The sequence below is a fragment of the Cyclospora cayetanensis genome, unplaced genomic scaffold (assembly GCF_002999335.1).
Source record: "Cyclospora cayetanensis isolate NF1_C8 unplaced genomic scaffold, CcayRef3 CcayRef3_contig_55, whole genome shotgun sequence".
In the NCBI taxonomy this organism is placed as follows: Eukaryota; Apicomplexa; class Conoidasida; order Eucoccidiorida; family Eimeriidae; genus Cyclospora; species Cyclospora cayetanensis.
The window spans coordinates 90,228-118,041 of NW_020312535.1; the positions used below are offsets into that span (position 1 = coordinate 90,228).

Genomic DNA, 27,814 nt, shown 5'->3' on the forward strand with positions numbered 1-27,814 from the left:
TGCTGCTAGTACTCGGCAGGCCCTGCAACGAAGTGGGACGGGGGCCCCTGTGTGCCCCTGTGTGCAGCCGCAGATTGAGCCTTTTTGTCGCCCTGATAGGCTTGCACCAAGGTACATAAAAGGATTTTGTGTACCTCAAGTGATGTGTAGTCTCGTATCCACTCCTCCCAGCCTAGGGAACCCCAGACATGTAGCTCTCATCGGGTCTGGGGCCCCCGCCGTGTCTATACTGTCGGGCTATGTGCTGCAACGAAACCCTAAAGTATTTGCAAAAGCTATTTAGAAGTCGACCTTTCATTTTGGTCGGAATACGGTAAACTGTCAAAACTTGCGTACGGTGTTAGTTAGTGTCATTCCGCAACCGTATACAGATGGAAGTGGCGATCACAGTGCATACCAATGCTTTGGTGGGTGAAAGCACGAAATAAATTTTAAGGAACCTATGATGTCTACCAGCATCACAATTTCTAGTTAAGCGTGCCTCAAATGAATTATTTCTGGACACTTTTCTTGAGCTGTGAGAGAGGGAATGGCTATGCATTTCCTCTGGTCTCCCTAAATAGTCAGCCGTTTCAGTAACCTCTCTAACAAGTAACCCAAATTACTGTACTTCATTCTTCGGATAACCCCCAAGTGTTCTTGGCTAGCCACACTATCCGAAGTTGAAGGGGGGGCTAGCCACTGCAACGCCCCATCGAACATCTCCATAGTGACACACTTTGCTCCACAATTAGTACAAACCTGAATAGAAAGTTTTGGGGTGTCTTCCAAAATAGCTCGCATTCTCCTAGCCGCACGTCTCAGACCTTTCGACAAAACGAGAGAGGCGTACCTGGGGTACGCCTGGCTGCGCCCTCTAGACACATAGAGGGTCCGCAGCTGGTTAAACACTGCGATAGCGCAAACACACACAGAAGTGCGACTTTTTATCAGGAAAACAGCGTACTGTACCAGAGTCAATGTGTTTTTTGGTCATGAGGGAGTGTCAGAACATACCAACGCCTGACTATAAGTGTATGCCTGGGGAACCTGTGAAGCTTTCGGAAGTGACGTAAGGCTAATAGAGAAGCTTCTTGATCTGTGAAAAAGCCTAAACTAGGGAAGAAGTGGGCGCATTTGCTGAGGCTGTGGGCGAAGACATAGATGTTATCCTGAGCCTTGACTTGCAATCCAACAATCACGTCTGTAGTCAGATCAGTCCAAATCCTTCAGACGGGCGAAATGTGCCCAGCGGCAGATTATGCGTTGTCCTGCCCAGATGTTCAGCAGCTAAAATCGCGCACGCCTTAACCTTGTAGGTTCTTCTAGTGCGGGAACCGCAGGAATAGACTAGCACCTTTGAGCATAATCCTGTGCTAGTGCAGCTACGCTACGTTCAAGTATGGGTATTCCGTGAAACGCTCCCGACTTTTTTCCGGTGTGTTCTACTACTGAATTTGTGCAAAAACCCCTTGCCAGGTATTGTTGCTCTACATTCTTCTTTACGTGTCATTCGGGGGGCAAAATTTGGCTTCGCTGCATGCAACGGCTGTAAACGGATGAAGAAATTGCTCTATGAAGCGGAGAGGCATTAGTGAAGTAGCGTATACTTTGATTCCATCTACATTTTGGCCTTCTTTTGGAGTATGCCATAGGAAAAAGGCTTAACCTTCTCATCGCTCCGACGACAGCTAACTACCGCGCCGTTACGGGTGCGTTCCTTTGGCTCCTTGTTGGTTGTAGGATAATGTGCATCCTTCTTCCCGTCGACTTCTTTTTACCGATTGATGTACACAAATGCTCGCTTGCAGTGATTTTGCGTGTGTACCCGCCTAAGAAGTGGCGGTACGATGGGGACTCTCCTGCTGTCCTTCGCGCAATGCATTCCCGCATGCAAATAGACTGGCGTGTACTTGCGAGAGGGGGCAAGATGCGGCGGGCTAAGCTACACGAAGACACTTTTAACAATGCTAATTACTTGATCACTAATAATTAATTGAAAATCGACTACTTATTTTGCCTTTTGCTAAGCGTTTTTAGTGTGAAACCTGATGGCTCGATACAAGGGGACTCACTGCTGTATGCGCTTGTGCTAGATGCCTGGTTTAACAAGCTGAAAGTGCTCGGAGTGTGCCGCTCCCCTTTTGCTGGGAATTCTCAGGGGTGTGAGTAGGGAAAGAGGAGAGTTTTTTTTCTGGGAAAACACTCAAGTTTTTACTGAGATTCTTCTGGAGCCTCGTGTTCAGTGTGTCCGTACGGGAATAAATGATGGAGCGGTAGACGATTATATTTACAGAGAAAATTGAGAGTTTACTGATTGATTTGACTGTTCATATACCGTATATATTGCATAGAAGCGTTAGCGGAATGAAAACAACTCGCAATGCTGTGTGCATTTTGGCTAGGTGATCCCTTGTGCAAACACATGCGAACACTCGGAGTACGCGAAGGTTGCAGCAAAGCTCAACCTAGCTGTACCACCCCTCTCATCTCCGACTCCTAAAGGATCCAAAAAGCAAAAAAAGAAGGTTTCAGGAATAAGACTCAATAATTATCGGTTGAAGTTTGTAATAAACCTGTAGCGTGTACCCCACGGAGAAAATAAGGCGCTGCATTTATTGTCGCGAACTAGTACTATTCTGCATTAAGTAAGATCTAGAATCTAAGAGAGACAAACCAATTGTTCAGCTGCATAGTGGCTCTGATGTAGACATAACGAGTGACATAGAAAGTGCCCAAGTCTATGTTTGCCTGTTCCACATCTCCCTGTAAGGTGCTGACTAATCATAAGCAGGAGTCGGCTTGTCCTTAAAGATTGATCCTCACCGGATGCAGCGTCTTTTCATGTGATCTGAATAGTTTGGATCACACCTGCAGCAGTGCGCCTCTGTCTCTATAGCACACTAGGTGCCCTAAATTTGGGGGTGTGAGATACTGCGGTGGTGGCTTAGGTTATACTGTCTGCACAAAGATAGCAGGGAATTTCTCAAGCAGGCAGCAACATGGTGCGGCAGATAAACAAGATGAACACGGAAAATCGATGCTTTCCACGGATGCCGACAGAAAGACGAAAACGCACTGCGTTGGTGGGGTGGGATTTGCATTAATATCTTAGCTGTCCTTTTGTAATTGAGCATTTGCTTTGGCTTGCGTCGTTGAATGCGATTTAATTCTTAGTTTATCCCCCACTTTTTATTGCCTAGCCTTCCCTCACCCCGCGTCTTTTTTTGTACCTCAGCTGGAGAGGGCCCCGTGCCAAACCAGCCCCTACTGCTAGGGGCCCCAGGGACTGCTCCTCTTTCGCCTTTGTGGCTACCTTGTATATTTGAGTTTTCTGAGGCCAGTTTGCACGTGTACAATCTCATATTCTAGCTGAGTGGCGGGAGTTTATCTCCTAGAATTGCAGTTTTAGTGTTGTGGGTGCGGCAAGTGCTGCAACCGCAGAAAACATCAGCTCGACCATCCTTTGCAATGGTGCCTACAGGAGACAACAAAGAGTCTGCGAGGTCCCCAGGGACCGTAAGTGCAGCGGTCCCACGTGCCTCCGACGCAACGGAGGCAGAAGTTGTTGGTGCTTCCGAGGCAGACAGCGCTGCGCGGAAGAGGGAAGCTCTCGGGGCAGAACCGGGGGCCCCTGAAAAGAAGCAAAAGACAGAGGAGGATGAGATAAGCCCCGCTGTTCCGTTGGAGGCCATGGGGCCCTTAGGGGACATTTCGCGCCCAACCTCCGGAGGCCCCACAGTCACCTCCTCGGGGACGGACAGGGAGGCCCTTTCGCGGTTGAAGGGCGTTCAAGATCAGCAGCATGCACAGATAGGCGGTGAACAAGTGACGATAGCACCAGGAGTTGTGCAGTGAGCGCTTCGTTGTCTGTGCGCGCACATCAGCAACACGAAGCAACCGTTGGACTGCTCCGATTTCGGTTTCGAGTTCCAGAGTTTTGCGCCTTGCTAATATTTAATGTCATGAGCTTCTGCGTTTGAACGGTGTGGGCTGTATTTCCAGGTTGGCTTCCTTCGACAGAAACCTGCATGCCTCAGTAACTCTGTCCCGTCCCTCCCTCTTTGTGGAATCGCTACCAGCCCAAGATCTGGAGGGATCTTTACAGGCGTCTGTTGGCACTCACAAGGTAGAAGAGGCTAACAGGATGCCCTCCGAGATCTCGCCGGATGGCAGGGAAGGGCTGCTGCCCGACACACCTGCTGATAGACCGCCTGTTGCACTGGACGAGCAGAAAATCAAGCAAAGAGACGAGGTTCGTAACTCCTGAGCGCTTGTTGGTGACCTTTTAAAACCGCATGAAGAAATGCGCACACGGTGCAAGGGTCCCTTTGCTCGTGGCTTGAAGCCGGTGTCGCTGTCGTGCAGCCCGTTAAGTTCGTTAGCCTCTTGATGCAGTGTGTGATTTATAAATCAGGAGGCAGAAGCAGACGCAGCGAAGGCGGCAGCGGAAAGGCCATCTTTTCCGAGTTGCAGTAGCTGGTTCGATGCGTCCAAAGTCAGTCCCCTCGAGCAAGACATCCTTCCTGCCCTCTTTGCTGGTAGGTAAAAATCTTACTCAGAAGGGGTCTAAATGACGGGCACAGGAGAGTGTTTATTTTAACGAGGCAGTTGCAGTTTCAGGAGAATCTGTGATGTTGTTGCATGTGCGGTATTTGCTAAGGGAGTTCTCTTCCGGAGGCAGAGCGCGAGGAGGTGTACGTACACCTGAGACAAGCCATCATTGGCCAGTACCGGCAAAACCCGCAAAAGCACCTCTCCTTCACAGAATGCAGACAGTTGATTCGTAAGGATCGTCCTTTCGACGCTGCTGTTGCTGCTGCCACGACGGACCGATCAGTTGAGGCAGGGTCAAGGGATGTAGCGGCAGCAACGGCACAGATATATGCGGTGCAGAGGGTCTCTTTGGAGAGTACAGCAGCGGCGTAGGAGGAAGAGTGCGTGTATCTGTCGACAACCCGCCACTGCTGAAGTGCGTGTGCGTGTGTGTGACTGTTGCCGCGCTTGCAGCTGGCGATGCAGCTTTGTTGCTGCGGGTATATTCGTTTTTGGATTACTGGGGACTCATCAACTTCCAGGCGGACTCCAGCACGCTGCCCTCCTCTGTCCGCAGGAAGAGAGAGTTCCTGATGCGCGACATGCAGGTATATATCTCAAGCTTCAGGCCTTAAAGGTCTACGGGGGTGCAGGCTAGATGTAGGAGTAGGGATGCACACGTGGATGCAGAAATCGCCCTTCTTCGTACCGGACTTGGTGCGCGCAGAGCTGGAGCAGGTCTTCTCTGTACGAGAAGCTGCAGCAGCAAGGCGAAGCAGCAGCAGCGGCTGCAGGAGCAGCAGCGGAGACGAGTGCAGCACCTCAAGGGGAGGGGCCTTGGCGCTGCGTTGCCTGTGGGAAGATCTGTCTCTATTCGTACTATGTCTTGAGGCCAGGTGGCACAGCCGGTGAGGGCTTTGGAGCGTGGAGTTTATGAGCGTTACAGGCGATTCACACATAGGCCTTAGGGGGGAGGGCGCAGAACAGTTGCACACACCTACGCATAAACACACCTACACATAAACACACCTACACATACACACACCTACACACACCTACACACACACAGACACACGCACAGACACGCACCAACCCACCAGCAAAGGCTGCATTGATTTGCTTGCGCTGGCTGCGGCTTTCGGTGCAGGGGTGTCTTTGGGAGTGATGGACAACTGCGTGTGGTGCCTCCGCTGCCACGCTGACGGCCGGTACCCCCATGTACTTACCGCGCGCAACTTTGTGAAGGTAAATCCAAGCTTTTAGAATCGGGGAACTCGAGGAAGCACCTAGTGGGAGCCGGCTGTTAGGAGGGGGATTTTGAGTTTAAGGTCTAGGCCGTCACCCTTGGCGTTTGTATGCAGGTGGACTTGCTCATTGCGGGTTCTGCTGCGGACGGTAGCGACTGGCAGCTCGATGAAACAGAACGTCTAATTGGTGCGCTTGCCCTACACCATAAGCCTCTTAGATAGAGGTCTGTATCCAGGTGGTTGTGTCGTGTTTGAGCGTGTCACTAAACATCGTGAACTGTCTCCGCGGTGCCAGCCCTTTCAGCTCGAGACTGAAGCAGCCAACCGTTTGAGGCCTTTTATCTTTTTGCTTTGCAGAGGCGATCGAATTGCACAAGGACGACTGGGCAGAAGTAGCGGAGCACGTCGGAGGCGGCCGGACCCCTCAGCAATGCGTCGAGCGCTTTATCAGGCTTCCAACTCAAGAGCCATTCTTAGACGCGAGCAAACAAGTAGTCAGGTATATCTACAACCCTATGTTGCACCCTCTCTAAGCAGAACAGGGCTGAATCGGGTGTGTATGCTTTTAGGCCCTTGCGAAGTAGCGGTTTGTGGTTTTCTGGTTATTCTTCTATTCGTTGCTTGTAGTTTGCGATTCAGCGGGACAGAGAAAACTCCATTTTCAAGCTTTTCGAACCCTTTGCTGTCCCTCCTTGCCCTCCTCTCTTCCGTGGTGCACCCGTCTGTTGCAGCGGCAGCAGCACATGCGGCGCTGCAGAAAGCAGTTGAGCTTTCTACGCCTGCAAACAGCTTGCAGCACCCAAAACAGGAGCAACCTGCAAGTGGCAATAGCAACACAGCTGGGGCTTCAGCAGCAGCAGCGGCTTCAGCTCCGGCAACATCGGCAGGGGGGGATGCTGCAGCGAATGCGGTAAAGCAGGAGCCCCGTAGTGCAGCAGCTGACGACAGTAGTAGCAGCAAGGAGTTGTTGATAGCCGAAGAGGCGTTGCAGGTCGCAGCGGCAACAGCTTTAGCAGCAGGAGCGGCAAGTGCAGCCGAGATGCTGCAAGTCGAGAAACAAAATGTGGGGGCCCTGCTGCAATCGCTGGTCGAACTTCAGATTCGCCGTGTTTCTTTGAAGCTGAAGAAACTCCATGCGCTTGAAGACGCAGTTACACGAAGCAAACAACAAGTGGTACTACCAACGCTTACAGTTTTCAATTGGGGCTACTGGTCTACGCGTTTTTGATGTGGATCCGGGTGTGGGGATTGTGGTCTAGAGCGTACGGCCTGCAGTTTGGAGTTTAGGGCCTGTTTATGTGTTTCAGGAAAATAAACTGTCGCAACTCTTTTCCGAGCACGCGGACTTGGCAGCGGAGCTAGAGGGCGCTAGGTGTCTTGGACCAGTTGGTGTGTTGCCTTAGCGTCCTGGGGCTCTGTGTTGCTACATGGTGCTGTTGCTTAGCCGACGCCGCGTCAGCGACTATTGGTGCTGCTGCGTCTGTTTCGCTGCTATCTCCTAAGTGTCGCCCTTGGCAATTAATAGTTGTGCGCCCACAATACGCGGTTTTGCTGTTTAATTCGGCGAATCTACTATGCTCGAGTACCCATTAAGGCCAACGGCAGTAGCAGCATTTACACCAGTAGCACGAACAGAGCAGCGACAATAGTATCAGACGGCGTCGCAGTAGCAAAATATGAGTGATTGACGCTTCGTTGCTCTAGGGGCTCTCGAAATACGTCTTAATTGGCCTTTGCGCTTCGGGCAGATCATTGTTTTACGCCGAGATTGCAGCCCATAGCATTAGTCAATGCAGACTGTTCTGCTTCTGCACTGGCTGCACTATGGATTTAGGGTAGTTCCCTGCGGGTCCATTGGGGACAACTCGAATCGCTTCTGCTTGACTTCTGACCCGTAATATACACGCTTGCTGTAAATAAGGCTTATTTATTTCGCCGACGCAGTCATGAAAGTTGGAGCCCTTGCAACGAAACAGCCAGAAATTCAGCGAGTAGAATTAGCAAAGAGAGGAATTAGTGTAGGGCTTGGGAAATGCTAGTACATGGAAGCGCAGGGGTCGGGAGGGTTGGCTAGAGGACCAGGCCGCAATGGGAGACGAGTAGAGGGTGGGCTGCTTGACCGGCTTCGGTATGCGATGTATATGCTCTTTTGCTGCAAAAATAGTTCAAAAGCAGGATTTCTAGTCGCATGGATTAATGAGGACAAAAATTACCGTCCGCCGAAGTACGGTGGCTGACTCCCCACTCCCATAGAGGAGCACTGAAATCACTCGAGAATCCCTACTTTCAATTTTATCTGTTGCCCACTTCAATCTCCATTTTGGATCGCTGAACTTTGGCTCATAAAGCATATTTCCATGTCTACCCACGAGGAGTAGGCAGGTGGACCTCGCGACACCGAGACTGCATTTCGCATAGCAGTATGCTCCTAGCCTTGTACCCCAAACCATCCTCGAACTTTTATGCTGATCACACTTGCTGGAGGCGCCTTGGTTGCTTACGCTATTGGCAAGGATCAGCGAAGGTCCCCAGCTGAAGCAGCCCCGGCAACGGCTGCAACGGAGCCGCAACAAACAGCAGCAGCTTCCAGGCGGGGAGTCGCAGAAGCAGCAGCAGACATCCGTGAAGGACGTCAAGAAGCTGCTCGGAATCTCGGGCTCACTCAGGAGCGCCTCCAGGGAGGCACCCGGGCAGCCTCATCGAGGGAACGAGCCCCACACAGTCAGTTGCAGCAATCACACCAGCGAAGGCGTAGCCTTCACTTGAATAGCCACCCTCGGAGGCACCTTGAGCCGTTGGGGCGCTCACTGCCGACTGCCTCTTCCATGCGTGCAGCACGCATATCAGCGGGCTGGCAGCAGGAGCAGTCCGAGCACCCAACAGAGGCTGACAGCGAGAGGCAGCAGCAATTCTGTGCATTCCTTTCCAGCGTGCTTCCCCGACAACGAATTCAGCAGGGGAAAGCGGCGAGCTACGGCGAAAGCACCAGCAGCAGCACAGAACGCTTGAGTGGTAGCAACAGGAAGCAGCGGAGACATCGTCAGCAGCAGCAGCACCAGCAGTCGCTAGTGCCTTCGCGAGGGAATAAGAGGCTGATCTGAGCACTTAAGACGGCTTTCTCACGAAGTCTTTGGTGCAGTGAGGGCAGGAGGGGGACAAAACTCGCATTTGTGCGGACTACTGCAGCAGTCGTTGACTCAAAGGCCCCTCCAGATGGTTTGGAGACCTCATGAGCCCGTAGCTTAATGCAGGGTTTTGTGGCCCATGCGATGAGGGAGAGGGGAAGCTGTGAAATCCTTAGTCGGAGTTTTTCTACCGGTATTTTCGGGGGGTGGAATCCCCGCCTGGTAGCATCTCGATGGGGCCTCTGGTGGCATTCTTCACGACGGAACCCCTCAGTATCCCACCGGCTAAAACTGCGTCTTCCCACGCTGCTGCTTGTGCTACTCGTGCTGATTTTTCCATGGCGTAGGTGTCCACGAGCTGCTCCATGGGCTAGAGCTTCCCATGAAAGTTCCCCCGCTGCTCAGGATGGCTGGAAGGGCGCGGAGGGAGGCCCCTGCGGGGCAGCAGCCGTAGACTTGGAAGACGCGCAAGCAGATGTGTTTGTGTTTGAGGATCCCTCTGAGTTCGCCTCCGAAGAGCACGAGCTGCAACAGAAGCGGCAGGAGCAACAGCGGAAATCGTTGTTGATGCAAAAACAGCAATGGGAGCAAGAGCAGCGACCCGGTTCGATTCATCTTTCTCTCTTCCCCTCAGGGTTGGAAGCCTCCCAGCGCGACACGCAAGGGTTGCTGCGAGGACGAGGAGCTCTACAGAAGGGAATACAGTCTCGCAACTCTGAAGGACAGCTGGAGGCCACAACCAGTAGCGACAGTAGCCTTAGTGGCGTGGCACATGGGCGGCTTGCTGATCATGCTGCAGCAGCTGCTACAGCAGCAGTTCATACTGTTGCGGCAGCACCCCCTACTGTTGGAAAATCGGTCGTGCCCACTAGCAGTGAGGCTTCTGAAAAGGCTTCTCACGGGCGCGGTCCCTCTGCTCTGTCAATACCAACTCGCGAACAGAACGAGAGGACTCAAGGCAGCTCTGAAGTCCAGGTAGTCCCTAACAATGCTCTCCAAAGCGATAATCTACAGAGGTCTTCGCTGCGTTTAATGCTGCCACCACTGCCTGTCTCCCGTTGGACGGGTGCTCCCGGGCTACGCCGCACTATCGAGGATGCCTATGACTCGTTGTGTATGTACACTGAAGCAGCCGCTCGATCTTATATGCCTGAAGTATCTGGAAGGTCGACGGGAGCATCACAGCTTTCTCCCCACTCTGCAGTCAGGCCCCTGTACACGGAGGCGCAGGCGAATGACGGCGAATGTAAGCTTGGGGGAGCTGGTGCTGCATGCACTAGCAGCAAGGTCGACAGTGCTAAAGATAGCCCTCAGATGGAGCAGGGACAAATGCTCAAGGATTCGCAGGTGCAGCGCGGCCCGTTATTGGTGGCAGATGCATGGCGACGCGTGGGGGCACGCTTCTTATTGGTTCTACCCGTTGTTTCGGTTGATGGATTTCTTGTCTCTTTCTCCGGGGTGAGAATCCCTGCTCTGGGGTCGCGGCCTACGGACTCCAGGAAGATTCCTTTTTCCACCTCATACCCTGGTAAGCTAAATGTTTCAGGCTTAAGGGCTGAAGGATCTCCAGTGTAGCGTCCATTAGAGTCGCATGTGTCAGCTAGTGAAAACATAAGGCTTCGGGGTTTAGGTTTTGAGAAAACACCTGATGGACGGGGCAGAACGATGCCAGATAGGAGAAAATTTCTGAATTCTAACAGAACCATGCATGCTGATATCAGTTTCCGGTCTCCTAGTGCATGCCTTTTTCCATCCTGTGGCGGTTTTAGAAACTGTTGCTGCTGCTATTGCTGCGCACGTCTTCGATGCGTTATATGGGCTCTGCAGGGATGGCTCATCTGTTGTTTTTGGTATCTCTGGGTCCCCACATAACTTCTCGAGACGGTGAACCGCTGCCGCGAATGCCGGCGAGGAGTCCTGCCAAGGAGGGAGGACTGGCTTCTTCCAGCATTGATCGAGAACGGCGAGAGGCTATGCAGCATGTGGCGCGGCTGTCTGCCTTGGTGGAGAAGGGTTCCAGTCTTTGGCCGGAACGCCCTCTTCTCCTTACGTCCAGGCCCTCTTCCCTCATTCTATTGAAGTCCCTATTTCGCTCAAGGGCCTTTACTGCTCAAATCAACGAGCTGCTTACCACGGCATCAAAAGAAGTGCGGCTAGGCTAAGAGGTTTTGCACCCCAACAGGCTGTGTGAATGTTGGAACTAGTGGGGCACCAAGAACCTTTTCTCAATGATGGCACTCTTTGGCAAGGGCGTATATCTCTGCTGTTGATTTCTTAGCTACACTTATTTCGCTTGTTCTACTGCGCATGTGCAGGTTCTGTCGTTCCGGTGCCTGCAATCGTCTCGCCAAGACTGCTGGGCACCAGGCCGTCGCTGGTCGTGGGGACGCCGCAACTCTCTGCCCTTCTTGTCGACTTTATTTGCTGATTCTAGAGCCAAGGAAAAAGTATGTATTTCGTGAAGCGGGGCTTATAGGGCTCCGGACTTCAGCAGCATCCTTTTGGAAGGGCATAAGTATGCACTGTAGCTGGACGTTGTGGCCAGCAATTTGTGGTGTACACGCTCCTGCTTTATAGTTGGGGGACCTTTGTGGGCTGTGCTCCGTGCTTAAGGGTATGTTATTTCTGTCACGAGTGGATAGTGGAGGATGCAAGGTTTATGGTTTGGGGTGAAGTGTATATTTGTTGTTGGTTTCTAGGCCGCCTGTGTGTACGCCGAGTTGCTGATTCGCATGCATCAAGGCAATCGGCGTTCTGCTTCCATCTCCCAACGGCTACGTGACGCCCTGCTTCCGGCTTTCCAGGTAGCAGTTGTAGGCGACACCACCACGCGTCTTTGGAATCAGGATCCTTTGACGGATTTCGAAGAGTCCCAGAAGGAACAATTGAATGACAGTCCGGCAAAAGAGAGCGAGGCAACCAGACAGTCTGGCTCAGTGGCATGGGGGTCGCAACATTCTAGTGTTGTGGGAGCTTCCGTGAGCAGCGCACCGCAAGCTCAATACAGCGAAAAGCCGCAGAGCATGACTAGCTTCATCATTTCCCGCCTAAGCCCACGCTTCGGGATACAAAGGAGGTCTCAGCTAAAGGGTTCTAGGATTCCTAGTTCTGTTAACACAGAAACAGCTTACAAATTCTACGTGGACCCCACATTAACAGAACCCATTGTTCTATTTGGTGACGACTCTGCCAGGTACGTACTATGACTGTGGTAGCTCGCGGTGGCTGCTAGGTGTACCGCTTTTCGTGGCGTTCCTTCTGCTGTTGCAAGGCTCCGCTTTACTTTACAATCTTCCCTTAGCTGTGTCGTTTGTTGTTAGGGCTGAATGATTTTGCTAGAGCGGTTAGTAGGCTGTGGATCGCAACTTTTCTGCAGCAGTCAGACGCCGCCCAAGGGTGAAAGGGTATGCGGCTTGTGGTTTGTAATTACCGTGTTTTCGTACAGCACGCTGGCGCTGCATCTCGGTCTGTCTCTGGTGGCCCCCCACAAAACGGCTGCGATGTACATCCACGTGGTGGGTGACGTGTGGACTCCCGGGACTGACCAGGAGAAGCCTGAGTACTATCTGGATGCCTTCAAGACAACTCGCTTCACGTAAGATATCACGCTTTTGTGGCTTCGGAGTTTTAGCAATCCACAACTCAAGTAGTCAGACCACCGAATGTGCAGTTTCCTGATAATAATTTTAGCCCAACGGGCTTGTTAAAGTATCTGTACGTTGGACTACATGCAGGACGGAAACGGGCGTGCAGGTGCCGGTGCATACATTGGAGTTCGACGTTGGGGTGAGCGGGACTATTGAGGACGTTCTGTCTCTCATGGCTTCTCTCACTAGCGCTGCCTCCCACGTTTCTTCTTCTCAGCTGCAGGCAGCAGCTGAGGAGGAGGGAGATGCTACTGGGGAGGCCCGCCGTGTGCGCACTGTTTCCATGAACGCTTTCAAGCCTCTTCTCCTGCTAGGCAAGGCCCTCAGCCACTTTATAGGGGCGCACCTAACAGTATACAGGACCTGCAGAGGAACCAGCGGAGTATCAGGGAGTAGTGAAGCACAGAGTGGAAGCGAAGGCACTCCTACGCATAGCCACGGCGGAAAGGACACGCAATCAAAGCAAAAAGCATTTCTTGATGAAGCCATGCAGCAAATCAGCGTAGACGGGGCCGTTGGATGCCACCTTCCCCTCATTTTTCTTAAGCCGCGCTTTGTAGTACACAAGACAAGCCCCCAGGAAGAAAAGGGAAGCGGTGCCGGGTCAAAGAAACTCCATGTAGAGGTCCTCCCCGTGCTACATGGCACAGGAAAAGACGAGGCCTCCGTCCGAAAGTACACAGGTCCGAGGGCCAGATTCTTCGCGCAGGAAGCAATGCAGCAACATGCAGCTAAATCTACTATTGCTGAAGGCTTTCCTGTTATTCTGTTCAGGTCGGTTCAGAAATTCGCAAGATTAGACATTAGCGTTTATGACTCGGTGGAATCACAGGAAGAGGCAGCTTATTAGTGTACATGTGTGTATATTTCTGCATGCATATCATTGTATACAATGTGCACTTTGACCTTGGTTGCGGCTGCTCTGTGTGTGGGCATCGAGGTTTCCCGCAATCTGAATACCTGTGTTGGCTCGCAGGACGCCTGTGCACGCCCTCACCCAATCATGGCTCGTTGGCTTAGTAGATCGGCCTGATGTCTTCCGGGGGGCCACTAAAGTAGGCAAATTATATCATGTTGCTGCTGCGAGTTCTGGTACTGCTGTTGCTGCCTCGTTGGGACTGCTGCTATTCACGCGGTTGCTTTAGTTGCAATTTCCATTAAAGCATAGCACCTGTTTTCGCTGTCGGTGTTGGTGCTGTTTTCGTAGCTACTGCCTTGGATATTGTTTTACCTAGTTCCACTTAGTGCGTGCTGTGGTGGTTTCTCAGAGTGTACAGGACATGCGGGCATTTCTGCCTATCTTCCACCCATCACGTTTGCCTTTATACAGGGATCTACACGTAGACTTCTTGCATATGCTAGCTGTGGTTGCGCGCCCTGAGGAGCTGCTTCCCCCCTCCACCCAGTCTGCTGCTCTTCTGTTGCACCTCACGCGCCTCAAAGAGGCCCCTGCGAGCGCTCCTGGAGGAGCAATAGGGCGGAGTGTACATGTAGATGCATCGGAATGCCAAAGGCGTCTTGTCCCCGTGCAGCTTGAGTCTTTCTCTTGGCAGATGGAGAGCTCCAAGGCTCCCCATCCTGGGTTGCCCCTGGAGTGTCTGCAGCGACAGCAGCAGAACCCCGAAGACGACGAGGAAGTGCTGAGTAGTAGCTGCGCTTGCAGCCGCCAAAAAACGGATTCCTATCATTGCTCCCATCTCCCTTTGGGTGCTACTGATCCACCTTGGAGTCTGGTGCGTGCAGTGGTCGGAGGTGTGCTGCAGCTTGCGTCTCATGACGTAATAGGCCATGTAGAGCAGGCAGCGAATGATTTAGGGGCCTTTTTCTGTTCGTCGCTACCATTTCTGCATTTTATGGAGTCTGCCAGTGCCACGGAGATCGCTGAATTCACTTTGGGACTTGCTATGAGGCTCCACAGCCTCAGAAAAGAGGTAATTGCTACGGCACTGAGCGCCAGACAAGCCAGGGGCCCAACTCGCCGGCGAGGTACTACGGCATCAGGAGGTGAGGCTCGAGGCACACGTCAGCCCCACCAGCGAGTGGATGGGTCACTAACACAGAATAACAGCATTTACACGGACAACAGATACAAAGCCAAGGCAACGGACAGGCGGTTTTTCGAGGGCGAGCCCTCTGCTACGTCGCAGGAGGACAGCCACACTGCGGGGAGGCAGCACCCCAGTACTACGGGGAATAACGAACGGAGCACAGAGACCCGAGGGCACGCACTAGAGATTCCTCGCTGGTACTCTACTCGCTGGGTATCCTCATTGAAAAGCAATTATATCAGGCGTGGAGGCCCCTCGAAGGCCCCCGGGAAGGGCGCCCTGGGGTCCCGAGCGGCTCTCGAAGTGGTGGACGTCCAGCTGCAGATGCAGCACCAATTGCTAGAAATTTCATCGGGCCTCGCAGTGGACATTGCATGTCATTATGAGAAGCGGGCACCAAGACCCTCCCCCGAAAAGTTTCTCCAGGTGCTGCCGGAGCTACAAAGGCAACTAGATCTTGAAAAGGATTGGGCCCAGAACCTAGCACGTCAAGCGCCCACTTCAGTAGACGACGACTCGCCATTTTCCTATTATCTCAGGGAGGTGGCGCGTCGCACCGCCGCCGGGGAGGTGTTGCAGTTCACGGCCAAGGAAACTGCGGACCTTGCACTATCCTTAATAAATGCTGCTGAGTGGATTCATTCGCTAAAGGAGGAGGGAAGAACCCCCAGGGCTGTCTTCACGGCCACGAACTTGGGAGGGCCCCAGTTCGCTGCAGGCCCCGGGGTATCGCCTGCTCTGCTTCACTATTATCAGCCGTCTGACTCTTGGGTGTGGCTCCTGAAGGGTTCACAAGAGGAACATGAAGTAGGTGAAAGCACAGAGACATTGCAGGACGCACGAAATGTTGCTCCCCAGAGATCCAGTGGCTACATGGAGGTACCGCTTTCCCTTCCTTCTGCTAGGAACGTAGCCCCTCCCCCCGTCAGCCAAACGTCATATGATTCACAGCGCAAAAGCGGTGCCAACAGTGGTGGCGGCAGTCTAGTGAGCAGCAAGCAAAAAGAGAGAGAGACAAGTCGCAAGAAAGGGCAGGAAGGTAGTGAGAAATCTGAAGGCTCAGGAGAATTCTCAGAGAGTTCAGCTCATTGGTGGGAGGCAGATGCAGCCTCTCTATTGAAGCGCTCAAGGGAGGCTCGCGGGCTGTCACCGTCACTCGTCCGCCACCTGCATGCGGCACTGCAGAGTGGACCAGATTGGGACTGCTTAGGCAACAGCTCAGTGGAGGGAAATGCTTTGTGGTTGTTTGTAATGGGGCATATATGCGCAAATTCTTTCTTATGCGAAGGTTTTAGGACTCTCCTCTTTGGTGAGGGTCTCGCGTTGCACGAAATGCTGCGTGTGGCAAAGCGAGGTGCCTCGGGTTCCGGCAAAGCTTTTACTCTCAACAGGTTGGACGCTATTCTGGAGGGAAGGCACCAGGGATTCGCACGAAGTGAGCGCAGAAAGTAGCAAGCAGCAAGATGAATAGAACGGGGTTTGAGAGAGGACGGAGGCTCAGGGCGGGAGGCGAGGAAATAAGGGAATAAGCTAAAGGGGATGAATGGTTGAGTTAGATTCTTTTGTGGCCGTCTCAGGATGCATTTGCAGCTGATTTTCGTTTTCGAGTTAGTTGAGTTCCTCTCTCCTGTTTGTTTTTCAGCTGCTATCTGTTCCTCATCTCTAAGTATATTTGTCTACTTGTCCTGCTTTGTGTGCGTGCATGTGCAGCGTATTATGCTAGGGAGCAGCTGGGGCGCCTCTGGCGTATTTTCTCCCCGAGGGTGTCTGCGCGATTCCCCCAGAGGCTATTTCTCTCTTGCACGGCAGAGTGGCAACTGGCGGTTGAGACACTTACTTGGATGCAAGAGCACCCCAACTGTTTCATGCGGCATGCCTTGCCTTAAATTCAATCCTAAAGAAGTACAGCTAAGATAGGCAGCTGTATACCTCAGTGGGTAGGCGGACACCCCAGCAGCCGGATGAGTACAACAGATATACATATGCCTCAGACGCTCAATCTAAATCCCACATTATTGTGAATATGCCTTGTTTCATGCTTTGTTGCTTAATTCGGAGGGCATCATATAGATGTAGCCCCCAAACAATCATGAAGGGTCTTGACTGTTTGCTCAGCCACACCTACACGGGCTCCTCAGGGAGCTTGTACTCACTGAAAACTCAGAAAGGAATTAAGTGACCCACGCTGGCTGAGTGTGCTGCATTCTGGGCCTATGCGTGTCAGCTCTCTCTGTTTATCTCTAATTCGTTGGGGCACTTGTGATCAGCTCATCCTGCATCATCCTTTAGGTATAGGTTCCCGATGCCCCCATTATGCGACATCTTGTTGGAGCCCCATGGATGGTTTGGTTCCTTTGTTTCAAAGCCATGGAACTTTGTATGCCAACTAAGTCTTTTAAGCTTGCCGGTTTCTAGTGGAAAGCTAGAGTTCCCCTGCTGCAGGTGTTAGCACGTGCAGAAATTCACACCAGGATAAGATCCCTATTGATAGGCAGGCCAGTGATAAACAGCCTCAGATTCAGGAAAAGTCGTGTAGAGGCTAGTGGCCGCTCGTCATACGCGGTAGTGTTGCCTTGCCCTGGTTATCTGCATGACTCTCTTCGTGTATTCTCTTCCCCTTCCCCCGCTTCGCATTCTTTGTCATCCCTTCTCTCTGTGCCCCTCTCTTCCTGTGAATCATTCTCTCAAGCTAGTTATGTAAAGTTTGCGTGGAAGAAAATTTGCGTAACCCGGCGTCGCCCTTCCCCCGTATGTTTCATCTGGCGTTAGAGTGGCTTTTGCTGGGTAATCACCGTGCATACCTTATGAACATGACTTTAACGGTGCTTTATAAATATTCCATCTACTATATAATATTGGTGAGCCCGGAGTTAGGAGCCATCTTTCCCCACCGGCGGCCTCCGCCCACTACCTTCAGTGTTAGCAAGTACCTCTGGCGGCAAGGCCCCTTGCTTGGTTCCACATTCCAAATTCTAGGAGTTGCTCTTTTTCTAGTAAGCCCAAGTTTGCCTTCTGACCAGCAAAGTGTTCTTTCCAGCAACTCCGAAAAGAGAGCTTTCTGTTGCTTGAGGAAACCACCTCCAGGTCCTACCTGGCTGCAGCCTAATCGAAATGACAGTCGATATAGGCTTCGAACGACAATATTCACGCATTTTGTCTTCAAACCACAAGTATGCTACAACAGTTTTCGGAGAAAAGAGGAGAAACACGATGAACGGTCCCTGTGCGTGCCGGGCATTGCTCATCGCCGTATACACCGCATCAGTCCCCACTGAGGCCAATATTCCAGATGGGAAAAGAATCTCGGCGGTATCACCGATCTACTTGTAGCATGTTGCTACAAGCCAAGTCCAAGGAACTTGTGTAGAGGAGTTGCTGGAGACAGTAAGAAGACAGCAACCGTGATCAGACCACCGGACTTCCCGGGGCTGGGCAGTCCTCTCATTTTCATCTGTGGCCCAACCCACAAACAGTTTGTATGTTGTTGCAAACATTCTCTCAGTATTCCTCATTCTTATGCCTCCTAATTAGGCTCCACAGGGCCTTGGGCCCCTTCCTTGAGGACAGAGATTCGATAAAGGTCACTTACTGGTTTGTGTTTGCTTGAAGCGGATACTGAGGTCCTTTTGTCCATCTTTGCTAGAATTTCGGCACAAAACATTACATTTAACGGGAATATGCTATGCTCTTTGCCTTCTAAACTTTAGCTAGAGTCGATAGGCTCTAGGTGATTAACAGCCAGCAGCTACCCCGACAAGGCCTTTATCACTTGCGCTTGTTCAAGCCTGCTTTGAAAATTGGGTCCTTTTCGGAGACTACATAGGTGTATAGCCAGCCGAAGGTCTTGTGAATTGCACTGTATTTCCCAGACAATACAGCGTGAGCAATTTCCTTGCGTAACAGGGGGAATTTTCCTTCTCCGGTGAGGGGACCTCGATTCACCGCACCCACAGATCCCCGCAAATTTCAATCAGCAGGGTTTTGATGCGCCTCTGCACCTTGAATTGTGCAAATAATGGCTCTCAGCTAAGAGAAACTTTTTCGTGATGTGTATTTGCTCCATATTACAGGTCTTCTCAAGCCATACCCGTCATGCTCCCAGTGTAGTGAGGCTCATGCTACGAGTGATGATGTAGCGAGGCATGCTAAAGGCGATGGAAAATTTCTGTTTTATACCTCCTGCCATAGCATCCCCCAGGGAAACCCGAGACGACAAAGTCAGCCGCGCTGATGAGGACCCCTCCGACCCAAGTGAAGGCAGGAACATGCAAAAGGGTAGCAGGGGCAGTCTAGTGTGTAAAATGATTTGGATTGTCACATCTGAGAGATATCATCACCGCAACAGGCAATACCAGAATTTATTGAGAATGTCTTTCTTCAGCCTCATGCCCCTAAGGAGAAGGTGGAACTGCTAGCTACGGCTGAAATTCCTTTGCATGATGGGGCGCGAGAAGGGTATGCTGAGAGTTCAGAGGATGAACAAGCCAAGCCATTAGGATTCTGGAGCCGATGCCTCCATTCTTGTGTTGGCAGAGGGGAGAGAAGCAGAAACGGATGCAGAATGTTCCGCTGGAAGGCCTCGAAGGTTCGCTGTGACCCAATCTTTGCATTACGACCAATTATCATACAAGCCACTAGTGCAACTTTGACCGACACCTTATGATGTCTGCAAGAACCCCCAGAACTATAGCGGGTGAAGAAGCACCTATGAAGTACAGAACGATCGACACAGAAAATACGTCTTTTGTGCTGCTTTCTGCTTCAGAGGAATGCTGACCCGCAGAAAATTAACCCCCCTACAAACCTCATTCCCTTTCTACCACCTCAGCTCTTCAAAGATAGGGTGAGCCCCAGCAGGAAGCAGATCTGCAGGCAGAGTTAGGAGCAAAGTTACTGTAGTGGGCTAGGGCTCATTTACTAGGCAGTGGTGCGATCAAATAGGGAAAATTAGAGCAGCAATTTTCTGTGATTGTTTGATTGCTTTCGCGGACGAATCAAAGCATCCTTAGGCCCATAGGCAACACGTCGGCAAACGCTTTTGTGTTTTGAGGGTTTAAGGATGTCGGGCAGTGTCTGCTTTTATAGCCATATGCGCTAGTTGTCACACTTTGTGGTCCTATGCCTCCCAGCCTTTGTAGCTATACTGTTGTCTGCAGCGGCGTTGATAATCATAGCTAGTTTCCTACTGCGATATTGGTTTGGTGTCTTTCGCTTTGCGTATTAGGGGAAAAAGACTCTAGTAGTAGACCTAGATGAGACTCTCGTACGCAGCACTTTCAAACGACCCTCCAGGTACACCTTTGTGGTTAAGGTAAGCCGTATGCATCGCTATTACTCACCATCTCTGCCAATCGCTGTAACATTTCTTCTCCCTGTGCTCCTCTCTCTGGTGCGCTTACCTACCCAAGTCTATACGGGTCGCATTCCCAGCTGCGGCAGTGGTACCACCCTTATGCCAATGCGCGGCCTGTAGGATCCTCACGGCCGCTACCCTCAGGCTCTTACACATACCCAATAGAGACGCGCAATGGTTTCTCTGCAGGGCCAGTCTGTTGCTGCAGGTTACTGTTGATGAAAAGGCTCGCAATGTTTACATTAGCCAGCGCCCAGGTCTGTACTATACCTGCATTTTTCGCCCTTTCCTTGCTATTCTAGGTGCACCATACATATATCCTACCTCATACCTCTCAGAAAACTCCACAGTGCTAGAAAGGCGATGAATTCACAGATTTTGCTATTAACGGCCACCAAAAGGATGCATGGGTATTTATGGAGTGTTTCTCTATTACGAGTTGCTTGTAGCGCTGATCTGAAGACCCATTATGAGGTGGTCTAAATATTTGCTAGCATTTTTCTATGGGCCTAACTCAGGGCTTGCCCTCTTTCTAGACGAAGTATCGAAGTGGTTTGAACTAGTCATCTTCACAGCATCTGTTGGCATGGTACGCCACCCATCTCGTGTCACCTTTCACATGAACGTTTACACACAGCCCAAAAGAGGATTGTCAATGGCTGGAAAACATATATCCGTTCCTGCGTGCACCTCTGGACGGGCTTAAACTAGGTAGGGGCCACCAGTAGCTCATGAAATACCCCAAGCACACCGTTGTTGCTTGACTGTTCCTGCATGTGAGCTGCAGTACGCGGATCTGGTTGTCGACAAAATAGACCCCAAGAATCGCTTCACTTGGAGGCTGTATAGAGAATACTGCACGTATTTGTAAGCTATGATATTTCCAAACGCTTATCTGTGGCATTATTTTGCTCTCCTGTGCTCATTTGTGTACCATACTAATGCCCTGCTTTCCACCCCCCGTAGCTCCTTGCTGCATATCTGCTATAACCAGCTGCACCAAAGGACTGGCTTTTGATTGACTACTTGTTCAGTAAGCTTTGTGGGTTTTGAAGTCTTGTTTTGCGTTAATTTGCATGACTCCGTTTCTTTCCCCTTATTTTTGGTTTGTTTCGGTTAATCTATGGGTGTGTTTGTTGAGGAACGGCACTTACGTAAAGGATTTGTCTCTTCTGGGCCGAGACCTTTGCAATGTGATCATCGTGGACAACTCCACGCAAGCGTACTTGTGGCACGCTGAAAATGCTATTCCCATCACGAGCTGGTACGCAAACCGCATACACGCCGACGCAAAAACTGCATAGCACAAGGAAGGGCAGTATAAAGCATTATAAAGCAATGTAAACATTAGTGCTCTTCTGATGTATATACTACATAGTATCAAATGCACGACGGTATGAATATGTATGTGCTTGTAAGCGCGCAAATGCGTGTAACATCTGTGCTGGACTGTCTGCTTGTAGTGTGTCTAGACACGTGCACGTGTATTCAAGCCACCCAGATTTGGGGAAAATCATAGCTTGGTGACCAAATTGCCTGTGCATATTCGTGTAAGTGCTTTAACTGCTGCTTCTCACCGCAAATGAATCTATGCATCTGCTAAGAGTGGCTATCTTGTTTTGTGTATATACTATACTGGCATGTACACTTATTTGTGTGTCAAACGGGTAATTAGTAAGGATATCTTTGCGCACAAAAAAGAGGGACACAGGGAAAGAGGCCCACAGCGAGAAAGGAAAACATGGGAGGGGAAAGGCACCTGCAATTGCAGAGGAAAACGTTTGCTTAAATGCTTCTTCCACAGTTATTACGCTTACATTCCCCGACGACCATCGGTGTTGCTGTGAATGTTGGGCTATTGACACCAGGATCGATGATCCTCACGATACAGAGCTTATCGATATAATACCCATATTGTCCTCCCTTGCAATGGTGAGTGATGACACACACGCCGCATTAAACACTGTACAGCAAGCCGTACACCAAAAACCGCAACTAGTATCACGGTGAACAGCTGAAATTAGTGCATGTTGAACAATTCTTTGCAGCAGAGATAAATTCACCTCTGGAAGTATGGCGTGCAGTGTCCTCTGCAAGCCAACGTACTCAAATCCTAAAGTGTATTCACGAGGTCTTGATGGCCCAATCAAAGCTTCTTGCGTTTTCATGCAACTTAGGTCAAGGATATAAGGCCTGTTATCCGCGACGCTCTGCTTAATTTGGGTTAGCAACCGTCACGGCAAATATCCCAGGCTTCTTGGTGCTACAAAAGGCAGTGTCCATCGCTTCGGGGTATAGTTGTGTGGAAGCAAGGAGTCATATGCTAATATGCTGGCGCAGTGCACCGTGGCGGAGGTCGAAGGCATATTTTCTTTCACTTTTGTGGTCTCTCTGGGTTCGTTTCTTCTGTTAGCGTATTTTTGTCAAATGTTTATGTTTGCCATGAGACGTGATATCCATGCGTAATTATGCATGTACTTTAACGCCGCTGTGGATACCTTCTGATTTGCATCCCCGCCGTATCGAGCTGTTGGTCATCACAACAGGGCGATAGCGGCATTGCATAACATAAAGGAACAGTGCTTGCCCCCACCTTGTGAAGCCCACCTGCTCTGTGGGATCTCTAGGGTCGGCCCTTTAGTGATGCCTCTGATTGCCCCTAGTAACCAAGCAAACAAAGAACGGAAGAACACAAAAACACCACTGCCTCTGCGTGAGATCTGAGGTATGTAATGCATTAGCCTGGGGGGCCTGTTTGCACTACCGATGTACTGCTTGATCTTTGACTTTTCCACAGCCCTTGCTTTCAGCTTTCACGACAGGCCCACGACTCAATAGCTGGGTATTGAAGTAATGCAGACTCACTGCAGGTTCACCACAATTTGTGCTCCCAGGCCACTGCTTTGGCTTTTAAAGCAACTGATATGGTAAGCACATTTCCCGTTTTAGGGATCTAGCTGCTAGCAAGGACAGGAGTGCTTCTAGCTTTCTATAGAACCCATATGCAGCCGGTAGCTCAGACCCTGGACTGCTGAGTGTTTGATAGTTAGGGGCCTCATCTTTATTGGGCCTGACAAATCGAAAAAAGGGGGCGCAGTCCCCGAGACTACTTATAGCCGTATCTTTTTTTAGCACTAATAATAGAAGATTGAAGGATCATGTGGGGCCACACTTCTATGCCGTTCAATCATTTGCGATCCATGTTATGAGGCCCTAACAAACCATCCTGCCATCCCAACCTCGCTGAACGTCTTTTAGTGCAGTGTGTAGGATACGACTGCTATATAATAGCACCTTTTCCCCTTAAAGTGAGATGGTGAGTGCGAGGTTGATGTACAGTCCTATCATTGATGATACACCGCGAAAAAAGCAAACTTGAGACGGGAATACCTGCTTTTCGCTGCCCACGAGCTATCCAGTTTACTACGAAATAAAGAATGCTGATAACAGGAGCCCATACAGAAAGCACCTTAGAGAAGTACCCTGATAAAAGACGCTTCCAGCCTTGCCGACCAGGCAATTGCAGCTGCCCTTGAGTAGCGCAAACACCCCAGAAAACCAGGCTTTGGCCCCAAAGGGTTTCACAGCAGTAGGGAGGCCTATGGGCAGTAGACCTGTAATCTTTTGTCGCACCATACTTTCCAAATATTCAATAACGGATGGAATAAGGAAATGAAAATCATCATCATAGGCTTTTGCTAAGGATTCCTTCGTATAGCATGAACATTATCCCATTCTGCAAGCAGGCACGCTGCGTGTGCACCCAATAACCCCCAAAAAGAGAGGAAAATCCCTCCTCTCGGACCATTCGCTGCAGGCACAAGAGTTGTACACATGCATCCACATCTCGTGATTAACCGTAGCGCGCAATTGTGCCTGCTCCAATACAACTCCAGGGAGAACAACAAAAGAGAATACTGCAAAAAATGTCACGACTGATGCTGCTACAACACCAGATGTACACGGCATCTGCAGTGAAGCGGAAACTGCAGTGGCTGGTGCAAGGCACGTGCACCGACATCAGCATCGGCGGAACATGGGCGTAGCAGCTTAAGAAGACGAGAATGGAGCAAAGGGTAAGCTCTGCCATTGGTACTTGAGCTCACAGTAGCAACCTGAATAAAGTTTAGGTCACGGTAAGGCGCATTATGCACTTGTTGTCTGCTGCGAAGGACCTGAAAGACAACATACAATTCCCTGTTGATTCTGATAAGTCCAAAGGTTTTAATGCAGTAGGGAGTGTCTATTCTCCGTGTGCTGATCAGTAGAAGGGGTCCACAATCTACCGTGCCTTAACGCTCTTCGATGATTTCCCGAAACACTCGCCTGCAATGGGTATGTGAGACTAAGGGCAATAAACTTGGAGACGGCACCCCATATAGCAGGTAGCCCCGCAGTTACAACAGAGGAGGAGTGTGAAACACTGAAAATAACATGGCACACATTCCGGTTTTCCGTCTAGATAGAGTCTCTGAGGGGATCAAGACTGAAAATATGTGCGCAAGTGATATTGTCATTGTTCTTGTTCGCTGCTATGTGCTACTAACAACAGGAGACGGCACTTACTGGTTCCTCTTTAGCCGTTCATAGGCTGCGATTTGAATTGCTGCATGCGGCGCAAGGGCTAGTGCTGGGCCAATGCCTCTGTAGCATTCACTTATGCCGCCGCGGGCGGCGCTCAAAATACATCGAAAGCCATTGCGGAAGCGTGGCCAGCCAGCAACCTGGGGATAGGAGGAAAAGCCATATGCAGCAGATAGGAACAACCTGGACCGAGTAACGGACTAAAAGGCGGATTGCTACGAACAACTGCTGAGCACATGAGGTAGAAGGCTACACTATTATCATTAGATCTGTGAAAAATATTCACGTAGATGCTTCCAGGTACTCGCGGGCACAAAGTGACTTTCCTTCCCCACAGAAGCTCCTGCACTCAGTATTCCGCGCTGTTCACCCGCGGCGAGACCCCACCGCAGTGCCTCAGCGAAACGGTCTAACAATAGATAATGGCTTAGTGCCGATTAAATGCTGCCATTTAAAATTTCTCGCAAGCGTGCTGTAGGTAATGCTATCAGGAAACACGCCTTCAATAACAGGGCGTCCTACCTCAGTTTCTTTGGCTTGCATCTCCATTCGCGCCTTTGCAAGCCACAAGGGATGCGTCAGACCGGTCACTACGATGCCCGCTAAAAGACCGCTAGCCTGCAATTAGGCGTAAAGAAATGGAAAGCGATTAACTGAAAAGCCGCGTATGGCCAAGGGTGAATCCTTATGTTTATCGGAAACCAATCACTATCAACTGCACTAGCAGGTAATTTCTACATAAAGCACTGGAGGTGAACTTAGTTGCTGTGTCTCCAAAATCAAAGCAAAATTATCCTAAATGATCCCACATACGGTGTTGTGCGTAGGGTGCTTAGACGTTTGCTGTGGCTGCGTACCACATCGTCGACAGATGTCCTTTCTGCCACTTCTGTTGACTGGTGCGAATGTCCGAAAAGAGCCACGCGCCACTTTGGAAAGCTGGCGCTGAAGTTATCAAAACTGCGTAACACATCAAAGAGAAAACATGTCTAGTTTGAAGCCCTGTATCATTCAACTTGTTTTATATGTACTCTGTCATTAAAACGCTGGTTCGGATTCCCGCGCGAAGGGGAAAATTTCAAGCTAATAGTACTGGTTAACCATCACACACATGCGCCGTCACAACAAATAACGAAAAAAAGATGTATTAAAGCAAACGGCAGCTACCTTAAAATAAACTGGAAGCGTAGAAACGGGAAGCAAAAATTGCAAATCGAGGGCAGGCGCGCTAGAGCTTACATATATCTGAAGCAAGCCCAAGAGGTAGAAGAGGCTGTTGCTGTAACGCCTACCCCCTTCCACAAGCCTCTCAGACCTTCCTGTTTGAAGATCCTAGTGATTGCCGAACGAGTAGAGCTGTACCGTGGGATCGCACCACCAGTGACAGCCGCAACTGACCAGGCCAGGGAGATATTGAGAAAGAGACACAGAGCCGCAAGAACGGCATAAAAATGGATTTTCTTGAAGCATGAATACCAAACCATCATAAACCAAGTTGCACGTCTAAGCGGGTTTCTCTATGTGAGCCTGCATCTTTAGACTAAGCTGTGTATTCACGTTCCCTGTTGTGGACGGATTTAAAGTGCCCGAGAAAAACACACATGGTGACCCTCGTAATTAAGCTTTACTTCGCTTCCGTAAAATCAAAACAAAAGCATGAAGAGCATGCATCATGACACAAGTTCAACACCGTCTTGCCAGTGCATCTGCAGCGTGGCAACAACTGGGCACAGATCGCAGAATACGGTACGCCAAGATGGTCTGAGACGCTCCACCTTCTTTGCTCTTTCTATTCTACCGGACCTTTTGCTATATAGCTTCTCCTCTAAGTGTGCCTCTGCCTCACCTTGCATGCGAGTCTTGACAAGATCAAACGGGTGCAGAGCGCAGCATGTCAAAAGAGCCGCTGTCCCGGATGCCCCAGCAGCCCAACCCGGACACGCGCCCACGTTTGGATTTCCTGTGAAGGCTGGAGTTGACACTTGATGAATACGAGCTGCTGGTCCTGTTTGCTCTTGGCAAGAAGTTGCAACTCTCGGCACCGACGCATGTACTGCGGAGATGTCCAAGGTGCATATTGCAGAGGGCCCCGTACTTCGTAGACGTTCGATCAGATCAGGCCCTCTGCCTCTGCTGACCGATAATTCTGCTAGAGATGGCGTTTCCATTGCGGCAGGCAGACTTTAGCATTCCATCGCATGGCCATTGAGTTCAGCGCACCGCTGAGAATGTCTCATGCAATTGGGCATTTACTGTGAATTGAAATGCATTTGAGGGGAGATTTACACACTATGCTACTTCATGAAGTGCACTTATATGGCCGCAGTACGATACTCTGAGCCGTCGACTCGTGCTTCGTGCAGCGGCAAACCCGAGTGTGAGGACTGAATACCAAACATAAAAGGTCATTGCAGTACTTCTTCGTTGAAAGCCCCATTTTCTCAGGAAGCTAGTCAAGTTAATTCATTTTAAGCGTTGCGTAGCTGTTGGTGCCGAAGGCCCCGGAAGTCAGTGGCTGTGGGGCCCATGAGTGAACTCCACGGCCAACTTGCTTGAAAGCGATAGGGGGATATTTGACCACGGAGCTTATTTCTTGTAGCCAAAGGACTGCCATAGTCTGTTCGAGCTCTATTCTTTCACCTTTCTCTTCCTGACCATTCCAGGCTACGTTTTGTTCACACGGGACTAATATACATCGTTTTGCCAGTTACCTGCGGTGTGGTCTCCTAGCCCGAATAAATATCCTAAAGACCGTTTTAAAGTCATATTCTGTGCTCCCCAGTGTGAGTATGACATGAGATTTTAGGTGCCTCAATATGCAGGCTTCCCACACAAGTGAGAGCAGGGGGTCATCCGGACGCTCGGATAGAAATACAGGCGTTTCACAGCCCCTTTCCAAGTCCTTTGGGTTTCATTGTCCTTGCTCCTCTATGGATGTCAGGAAACTTTCTTTTAGTGTCATTACCCACTAGGTCCGCCTGGTCTGTCGCCTGAAGAGGGCTACGCTGCATTTCGGCAGTTCGTACTACACTGGTTGTACCTAGCAGAGACCAAAGCAAGGAATGACTGTTTGAGTTGTCTGATTATATGACCTATTTATTCCAGAGGAGTGTTAGCTCGATGCAAGAGGGCGTAGTGTTGCTTTCTTAGAGCGTTAGATGCAGTCTGCAATTAGCTGTGAATGCTCACAGTGATTAAAGCGCTCAGCAACACGCACTCTAGCTGTCCCTATCCTCCCAAGTCGAGAGGTTTTGTGGGATGCGAGCAGGAAGAGGAGGAGGCTATTTTGACAAAC

The 27,814-nt window shown here is 50.6% G+C and overlaps 4 protein-coding genes across 4 annotated transcripts; 3 read left to right on the forward strand and 1 right to left on the reverse strand.

The window, feature by feature from the left end:
- Positions 1-3,002: 3,002 nt before the first annotated feature.
- On the forward strand, positions 3,003-7,165 carry LOC34618566 (SWI/SNF complex subunit SWI3C). The gene is made up of 13 exons (XM_026334973.1): positions 3,003-3,070; positions 3,218-3,287; positions 3,352-3,833; positions 3,985-4,234; positions 4,397-4,520; positions 4,643-4,765; positions 4,990-5,123; positions 5,243-5,423; positions 5,663-5,760; positions 5,877-5,949; positions 6,120-6,261; positions 6,402-6,936; positions 7,070-7,165. Exons 1-13 carry the CDS (start codon positions 3,003-3,005, stop codon positions 7,163-7,165), a joined length of 2,376 nt encoding a protein of 791 aa, XP_026190758.1.
- A 1,842-nt stretch (positions 7,166-9,007) lies between these two features.
- LOC34618565 lies at positions 9,008-16,034 on the forward strand. The gene is made up of 9 exons (XM_026334974.1): positions 9,008-9,697; positions 9,767-10,415; positions 10,715-11,034; positions 11,203-11,334; positions 11,587-12,080; positions 12,333-12,482; positions 12,622-13,308; positions 13,511-13,589; positions 13,803-16,034. The coding sequence occupies exons 1-9, from the start codon at positions 9,008-9,010 to the stop codon at positions 16,032-16,034; spliced, it is 5,433 nt and encodes a 1,810-aa protein (XP_026190759.1).
- Positions 16,035-18,736: 2,702 nt separating this feature from the next.
- LOC34618564 (CTD small phosphatase-like protein 1) lies at positions 18,737-22,163 on the forward strand. Its single transcript, XM_026334975.1, has 10 exons — positions 18,737-18,874; positions 18,964-19,167; positions 19,348-19,425; positions 19,807-19,893; positions 20,292-20,358; positions 20,454-20,524; positions 20,723-20,802; positions 21,077-21,199; positions 21,804-21,867; positions 22,113-22,163. The coding sequence occupies exons 1-10, from the start codon at positions 18,737-18,739 to the stop codon at positions 22,161-22,163; spliced, it is 963 nt and encodes a 320-aa protein (XP_026190760.1).
- Positions 22,164-24,497: 2,334 nt separating this feature from the next.
- LOC34618563 (folate transporter 1, chloroplastic) lies at positions 24,498-27,285 on the reverse strand. The gene is made up of 7 exons (XM_026334976.1): positions 27,231-27,285; positions 27,072-27,183; positions 26,366-26,700; positions 25,759-25,912; positions 25,377-25,479; positions 25,018-25,137; positions 24,498-24,659 (listed from the first exon to the last, which is right to left on the reverse strand). Exons 1-7 carry the CDS (start codon positions 27,283-27,285, stop codon positions 24,498-24,500), a joined length of 1,041 nt encoding a protein of 346 aa, XP_026190761.1.
- Between the last annotated feature and the right edge of the window lie 529 nt (positions 27,286-27,814).

Coding starts and splice junctions, on each gene's coding strand:
- LOC34618564 (XM_026334975.1), top strand. CDS start 18,737: ATGGAAAATTTCTGTTTTATACCTCCTGCCATAGCATCCCCCAGGGAA. Junction 20,525..20,722: donor TCACAGCATCTGTTGGCATG/GTACGCCACCCA, acceptor TGTGAGCTGCAG/TACGCGGATCTGGTTGTCGA. Junction 21,200..21,803: donor GCTATTCCCATCACGAGCTG/GTACGCAAACCG, acceptor TATTGACACCAG/GATCGATGATCCTCACGATA.
- LOC34618563 (XM_026334976.1), bottom strand. CDS start 27,285: ATGACTTTAAAACGGTCTTTAGGATATTTATTCGGGCTAGGAGACCAC. Junction 25,913..26,365: donor TGTCAAGACTCGCATGCAAG/GTGAGGCAGAGG, acceptor TGGCCTGGTCAG/TTGCGGCTGTCACTGGTGGT. Junction 25,480..25,758: donor TGGGCTTGCTTCAGATATAT/GTAAGCTCTAGC, acceptor TGTGTTACGCAG/TTTTGATAACTTCAGCGCCA.
- LOC34618565 (XM_026334974.1), top strand. CDS start 9,008: ATGCAGGGTTTTGTGGCCCATGCGATGAGGGAGAGGGGAAGCTGTGAA. Junction 11,035..11,202: donor TTACCACGGCATCAAAAGAA/GTGCGGCTAGGC, acceptor GCGCATGTGCAG/GTTCTGTCGTTCCGGTGCCT. Junction 11,335..11,586: donor ATTCTAGAGCCAAGGAAAAA/GTATGTATTTCG, acceptor GTTGGTTTCTAG/GCCGCCTGTGTGTACGCCGA.
- LOC34618566 (XM_026334973.1), top strand. CDS start 3,003: ATGAACACGGAAAATCGATGCTTTCCACGGATGCCGACAGAAAGACGA. Junction 5,424..5,662: donor GAGGCCAGGTGGCACAGCCG/GTGAGGGCTTTG, acceptor CTTTCGGTGCAG/GGGTGTCTTTGGGAGTGATG. Junction 6,937..7,069: donor CACGAAGCAAACAACAAGTG/GTACTACCAACG, acceptor TATGTGTTTCAG/GAAAATAAACTGTCGCAACT.